The sequence below is a fragment of the Furipterus horrens genome, unplaced genomic scaffold (assembly GCF_987537825.1).
Source record: "Furipterus horrens unplaced genomic scaffold, mFurHor1.1.pri manual_scaffold_5, whole genome shotgun sequence".
Lineage (NCBI taxonomy): Eukaryota > Metazoa > Chordata > Mammalia > Chiroptera > Furipteridae > Furipterus > Furipterus horrens.
In genome coordinates, this window is record NW_028327175.1 from 94,256,237 (window position 1) to 94,263,518 (window position 7,282).

Genomic DNA, 7,282 nt, shown 5'->3' on the forward strand with positions numbered 1-7,282 from the left:
CCTGCCCCGGCGGTGGGGCAGAAGACTGGAGAGCGAGGCTGTGAAGGCGCGCGGAGCAGAGACGAGTGGAGGAGCGAGCGGAAGGGAGGGAGAAGGCCGAAGAGTCTGAAGTTCCAGGGAGCTGGGGGTTGAAGTATCTGTAGAGGGTCATCAGTGACCTCTCCAATTGCTCACTCAAGCATGCCCACAGACTTTGGGAGTACGTACTGCCTTTCATCTCTACTGCCCCGGGAGAAGCTCCAGGGGCTGCCTTTGTGATAAGGGCATCAGGGAGGACCAAAGGAAAATGGCGTTTCTCAAAAGACCACTGGCACCATATCTTTAATATGACCCATTCCGGGGGTTCCATAAAATGAAAAACTACACTGAGACCGGAACTACTTTTGCCCCTATAAAATATGGCAGAAAGCTTGTTCGTCTCCAAGGGAACGTCACGGTAATTAGGCTAAGCATGGGATTATTTGCACACGCGCAGAAGCACACGCCTCCGGAAGTGACGGAGCCCTTACCAATGCGGATGGTTTAGTACGCATGCGCAACAGGTCTTTTCTCCAGCTGTGTCGTGGAAATGGTGGAGAAGAAAACTTCGGGTATGTCAGCTCCCTTGAGGTTGGTTCCCTGATCCTTCCCAGTCCGAACCTGGCCTGAAATTTTCTCACTCAGTTATTAGTCTCAAATTCCTACCCCGGCCCTCGGGTACTGGCATCCGGGCAGCTCCACACCATCAATTTACGTTTTATTGGTGCCTGCTCAAAGCCGGCGCTGGGGATGTAGAAAGGAAAAAGATAGTTATCTTCCTGGAAGTGGCTGTTTGGGTGCGGGACAAACATGCAGACCTACCATTGCATTTCATACGTGCTATGGCAGAGGGATGCACAGCGCCTGGGCGCCGGGAAAGGAGAGGGCCGTGAAGGTTTGGAGAGGAAGACAACGCTTGAGTCTTGAAAGTCGAATTAGGTTTCGCTCGGTTCAAGTGCAGAAGAACTCCTTCCCGACACCGGGAACTGCACTTGCAAAGGCAAAAAACCAAGAAAAAGCAAGTTGCTTAGGAAGCCAAGTTCATAATTTGAGGCTTGCGGAGGAATAGTAAAAGAGATTGGAGGGCTAGGAAAGACACACTTGAAAGGCATTATATGCACTGTCGAAAAATTTGAATTCTGAGAGCAGTGGAGACCCATCAGGGCTTTTAAGCCAGGGGAATGACTGAAACACATTTACTTTTTAGAAAGACAGTTCTAGCTTTAGTAAAGAGGGTGGTTTGGAGTGACTAGAGCAATGCTGTCCAGTAGAACTTCTGGGATGATGGGACCGTTCTTAATCAGCACTGCTCATCATGGCAGCCATTAGTCATTGTGGCTATTGAGCACCTGAAATGTAGTTCAAGGCCAGCACTCAATCCATTGAGCCACACCAGCCAGGGCGAAATTATTGCTGTTTTAATGTTCTTTTATTTAAATGCCATTTTATTGCCATTTTGATCTTCTTTTTCTTATGTGATTCCCATTAGCATTTTATATAATAATGGTTTGGTGATGATGAACTCCCTTCATTTTTTCTTGTCTGGGAAGCATTTTATCTGCCCTTCAATTGTGATAGCTTTGCTGGATAGAGTAGTCTTGGTTGTAGGTCCTTGCTTTTCATCACACTGAATACTTATTGCTCGTCCCTTTTTGCCTGGACTTTTGAGAAATCAGCTGACAGTCTTATAGGTACCCCTTTGTAGGTAACTCTCCTCTCTTGCTGAAGATTCTCTCTTTATCTTTAATCTTTGGTATTTTAATTATGATGTGTCTTGGAGTGGGCCTGTTCACATCCATCTTGTTTGAGACTCTGTACTTCTTTCACCAAATTAGGGAAGTTTTCTTTCATTATTTTATCAAATAGATTACCAATTTCTTGCCTTTTCTCTTTTCCTAATGGCACTCCTATGATGTAAATGTTGGACCACTGGAGTTGTCCCAGAGGCTCCTTACCCTATCCTCTTTTTTGTTTTTATTATTATTCTTTGTTGTTCTTATTGGTTGTTTTTTGTTTCCTTATGTTCCATATCATTGCTTTGATTCTCAGCTTCATCCACTCTACTGTTGTTTCTCTGTAAATTGTTCTTTATTTCCATTAATATATCCTTCATTTCTGCCTGGGTCTTTTTTATGCTGCTGAGGTCCTCACTAAGTTCCTTGAGCATCCTTATAACCAGTGTTTTGAATTGTGCATCTGATAAATTGCTTATCTCCATTTTGTTTAGTTCTTTTTCTGGAGTTTTGATCTGTTCTTTCATTTGGGCCATGTTTCTTTGTCTCTTCATTTTGGTAGCCTCCCGTGTTTGTTTCTATGTATTAGGTAGAACTGCTGTGACTCTCTGCCTTGGTAGTGTGGCCTCATGTAGTAGGTGTTCTTTACTCTCTGGTGGCACAGCCTCCCCTTTCACCTAAGCTGAGTACTTGAGGTGTAGCCTCTGTGTGAGCTGAGTATACCCTCCTCTTGTAGTTGAGACTTGATTGCTGTTGTCAGGTCAATGGGAGGGATTGACCCAGGCCAGTCAGCTGCAAGGACTGCCTGTGACCACTGACCACCAACCTCTGCCCTCCATGGAGGATCAGCTGTGCAGGGGCAGGGTGGTGGTGTTCTGAAGTGGTCTGTAGCTGCTCACTAGGTGTGCATGCTCTGGGGTTTCCCGGGCGGTGCAGGCCAGGGTCAGCCACCATTTGTGTTGTACCCAGGGCCACCTAGCACGAACAACAAAGCAATCTGAGATGGCTGCCACTTGTGCTGGGCTTGGAGGTTCCCAGATGAAGCAAAACTGATCCAAAGCTGGCTGCTGCTAGTGCCAGGCCTGGGGGCTTGCTGTTGACCTTTTGAAAGGATTTAGGAAGTTGGGAAGCCTGAGCCAAGACCAGCCATTCATATGGAAAAGTCACTGTTTTGTTAACAGCTTGTGTGGAGTGGAGCCTCAGGGATTATTATGGTTACAGGCACTCAATAAATATTTGTTTAATGAATAAAGAGATATTTTGTGTAGAATTATCAGAATCTAGTGAACAGCTGATATGGTAAGGAAGACAGAGGTTTAAAATAAGTCTTAGGTTTCTGGTTTGGATGTTTATACAGATGGTTCCATTTATTTAACCCTTTGAGTGCCAACATCGCTGTGAGCAACATTGACAAATTTTCCCAAAAGTCACATTGCTCCCAGCGACTCTTTTTTCGATGGCTATAAATGTAAATAACAATGGAATAATTCATATTTTATGTTTGTTCTCTTTTTGGTACCTCAGGTTATATATTGATATAATTTTTTCTCATGTTGATCCAAATTTTGAAATACGCATGCCATTCAAAGGGTTTAAGAATGTCTACAGGAGAAGATTCAGACTTGGGTGGGACAATTTTTTATTTTGAGTTGCAGTGTCAGTGGGGTCATCAGGTAATTTCCTGCAGCCAGTTGAATAGTCAGTTTTGGAGCTCAAGAGGAGGTTCTGGATTGAGAGGATCACTTTTGGAGTCATTTGCTTGTGGGTGAGAGAGCCCTGTGTTTGTATTAGAAATCTCAGGAAGAGTTTATAGACTGAGAAAGAGAACAGTGATAGCCATTTCCTTAGAGGCAGGGAGAGAAGGCAAGGTTAGAAACAGAACCATAGCCAGAGATGGGGAAGGAACACCTGGAGTCATGTCAAAGAAGTAGATGGACTCTTTCAACCTGAGTGAGTGGTCAATACAGTCTCAAAGTGTAGAGAATTCAAGTAAAATGTATCTTGGGCTTGGCTAAAGGAGGTCACCAGCATTCTGAGTGTGAGTGGTTACCATACAAAAACAGTCGTGAGATGGACAGGAGATGAGGAAATGAAGAGGAAATGAAACATCACGGACCAGTCTGTCAAAGAAGAATAGGTATGAAGTTGGATAGATAGATAGAGTTTAGTAGGTTTTTCCATGGAAGGGAAAGTGTCAGTTGAGGAGGAGAGATTGAAGATGCAAGAGGGAGGAGAGGACTCAGCTGGTGGTGAAAGGTCGGGTTTAGCAGTGGGATTTGGTGTGGGGGGGTGTTGGGTGTCCATGCAATTATGATTGAGGGTGGGCTAAAACATAAGCATCTCTATGTGTCAGTGGCCAGTTTCCGTTGAGTAGGAAACGAGATTGCTGAGCATGAAGGTCAAATGCATTAAGGTCGCAATGGAGCCTGGAAGCCTTGCGTGTACAGTGGTCTCATTTGCATGGTTCTGTGATTTCCACCAGCAGTGAGAGGTCTCCAGGAGGCATTTCATTACATAGGTCTGGGATTGGGGGAAAGGCTGGGGCCCATGGGATAGAAAACAGGCATGAGTGACTAAAATAGCAGTCTTAGTAATCTGGGGAGGAAGCAAACCAGAGGGGTTGATATACAGTCCTCTCTTATCCACAGGGAAAAGTTCCAAGACCCTCAGTGGAGCTTGAAATTGCAGATAGTACTGAACCCTATACATGTTATGTTTTTTCCTATACATGTATATATATTTTACAGCATATCTTTGGCTCCACTACTCTTGTGGTTTGAGTTCATTATTAAGTAAAATAAGGATTACTTGAACACAAGCACTGTGATACCATGACAGTTGATTTCATTAACCAAGATGGCTACTTAGTAGTTAACAGCCAGGTAGTATATACCGCCTGGATACTCGGACAAAGGGTTGATTCACATCCCAGGCAGGATGGAGTGAGATTTCTTCCCAGGCTCCTGTTCTGAGTGGCCCCAGATCCTGCAGCTCTTGTGTGGTACTAAAGCTTCTTACACCACACCTACTCAGAACAGTGCACAATTTAAAACTTATGAATTTTTTATTTAAATATCCATGTAATGTTTTCAGATCATGGTTGATTGCAGGTAACTGAAACTTCAGTTAGGTTAAAACTACAGATAAAGGGAAACTACTGTATATACAGAAGATATAGGGGTTAAGGGCTTGGTGACTAGGATGAGGTGAGAGAACTATGACTTCACACCCCATGGACATCATCCACACACTGCCGAGAGTCAGGGTCACCCCAGCTTCTCTCTTCTCTATGCTCCCCGTAACTTCTGGCTCTGCCCCATCTAGTTCGCTCCCAGGACCCTGGACAGCGGCGGGTGCTGGACAGGGCTGCGAGGCAGCGCCGCATCAACAGGCAGCTTGAGGCTTTGGAGAATGACAACTTCCAGGATGATCCCCATGCAGGACTGCCCCAGCTTGGCAAGAGACTGCCTCAATTTGATGATGACACAGATACCGGTGAGGCGGGTGGGGCTGGCAAGAGAAGGCTGAAGGAAGGGGAAAGAGTCTGCCTAGGCTAGGGTTATGAAAGGCCATCAGGCTAGGGGGAAGATGACCCAGGAGCTCCTCTGGCTCTGCCAGGGACTGACTCCTGTGACTTGGAGCTAGTTGCTCACCCCCTTCTGTGCCTCAGTAGGTAGAATAAAGAAGATGGGGCAGATGACCTCTAAAATCCCTTCCAGTTCTGATATCGTCGGCAGCCGTCCGTCTCGAGAGACGATGGTGTAGCTTCTTAAGAGTCTATCTGCACCGCCGAGAATGGCTGTGCAGTCCAACTCGGGAGTGACACGGTATCTGTCTCCTCCCGTGTTGAATCGACATCTTGTGATGACACTGGAGTGTCCTCTCCAGTGAAGCTGAAGCTACAGAGCCTGGGCAGGGTGATATGGAGGGTCTGCTGTTGCCCATGCAGCAGACCCCCCCTCTCTTCGCAGCTGAAGGATCCAAGGGAAAGACGGAGTCAATACAGCTTGGCTTCAGGTGCGCCGCAGGAGTTGCCAGTGTTGACTACAACGTCAAACCGCCTTAGGGACTCCGGCTCCGGATTTTCTGTCGGGGTTTACTCCCTTAGCCTTTCCCCTGAAGAGGTATGCCGCAAGGCAGCGGAGGTTTTTTGGAGTCAGAGTTTTCCTTCTCTGATATAAAGTCTTAGATTTCAGGAGTGTAGAGATGAAGAAAGGCTGGGATTGGAGACATTGGGGGAAGGGAAAAGAATGGTAGACAGAGACCTTTCTAGAGCCCAGGTGAGTATGTGGGCAGGGAATGGATACAAGGTCATTGAAAATGATGAGGCAGAGAAAGCTGGTATCCCTCTTGAAAGGTGCCAAGTAACTCATTGCTCTTGACCTCTAGGAAAGAAAAAGAAGAAAACTCGAGGTGATCATTTTAAACTTCGCTTCCGAAAAAATTTTCAAGCTTTGCTGGAAGAGCAGGTGAGAAAGGAGCTGGCAGGGAGCAACCCACAGTGAAGGGCTGCACCCACAGAAATACTTGTCCCCAGTGGGTGTTTGCTATGTGGATGGGCAGAGAAGTTGTGGAGCCCGCTCACTTTTGTCTGCAGAACCTGAGTGTGGCTGAGGGCCCCAACTACCTGACAGCTTGTGCAGGACCCTCATCCCGGCCCCAGCGCCCCTTCTGTGCTGTATGCGGCTTCCCCTCCCCGTACACCTGCGTCAGCTGTGGCGCCCGGTACTGCACCGTGCGCTGTCTGGGCACTCACCAGGAGACCAGGTTAGCTGGGAATGTCCCCCAGTTCCACACCCTCTTCCTCCTATACCCCACAGCCTCCCATACCCTCTCTTCTTCCTGGGTTTCCTCTACCTTCAGGTGCTTGAAGTGGACCGTGTGACCCTGGGTGTCCCTGGAGAGGAAGGCCCTCCATGCATCATCACCTTGGTCTCACAGAGGACATTAAAAGGAAAGGGGCTGCCCTGGACCAAGAGAAACTGTTCACTCACCCAACAAACCTCATGTCTTATCCTCCAGGGAGGACCAGTCTTACTCCCAGGGATGTGCCAGGGAAGTGGGCCAGCCCTCAGGGTACTATCTAATAAAAGGTCTCATGTGAGGATGCGCCTTTTGGTCACATGGTGTTTGGGGGGTGAGAGTGATGGGTCATCTGTTTCTCCTATTCACTACTCTGTGTCTTTTTCTTCTACCTGTCAATCATCCTTCCCACTATCTGCCCCTTTAGGTCCTGGAGCATGCAAGATTTTGTCCCATTCTTCTACCACTCCCATGTCTCTGCATTCCTTGACTGCTTCTTTATCTCACTTTTTTGGTTTTTAATTTAGATCACTTGTTTTTGCTTTTTGCTTCTCTAGTTCCTCTGAGTGTCTTTTGAGTACAGTAAGGTTCCAGGAATGGCCAGTCTCATGGAACAGTTGTCCTGAGGAAGCTCTTGTTACCTGGGACTGTGGTATATGCAATTATTAGCAGAGAAAATACAGAAGTTCCTGGGAGGTATGGAGGAATTCATGGTGCAGAGGCTCCTG

The 7,282-nt window shown here is 46.8% G+C and overlaps 1 protein-coding gene across 1 annotated transcript; it reads left to right on the top strand.

The window, feature by feature from the left end:
- The first annotated feature begins 505 nt into the window (after nt 1-505).
- Nucleotides 506-6,701, top strand: ZNHIT1 (zinc finger HIT-type containing 1). The gene is made up of 5 exons (XM_090276808.1): nt 506-590; nt 5,076-5,246; nt 6,141-6,220; nt 6,349-6,518; nt 6,615-6,701. Exons 1-5 carry the CDS (start codon nt 569-571, stop codon nt 6,634-6,636), a joined length of 465 nt encoding a protein of 154 aa, XP_090132934.1. The 5' UTR covers nt 506-568; the 3' UTR covers nt 6,637-6,701.
- The last annotated feature ends 581 nt before the right edge of the window (nt 6,702-7,282 follow it).

Bases quoted from the DNA above. Each gene is read 5' to 3' on its own strand.
- ZNHIT1 (XM_090276808.1), top strand. From the start codon at position 569: ATGGTGGAGAAGAAAACTTCGG. The intron at 591-5,075 runs GTATGTCAGCTC...TGCCCCATCTAG, and splicing joins GGTGGAGAAGAAAACTTCGG to TTCGCTCCCAGGACCCTGGA. The intron at 5,247-6,140 runs GTGAGGCGGGTG...CTTGACCTCTAG, and splicing joins TGATGATGACACAGATACCG to GAAAGAAAAAGAAGAAAACT.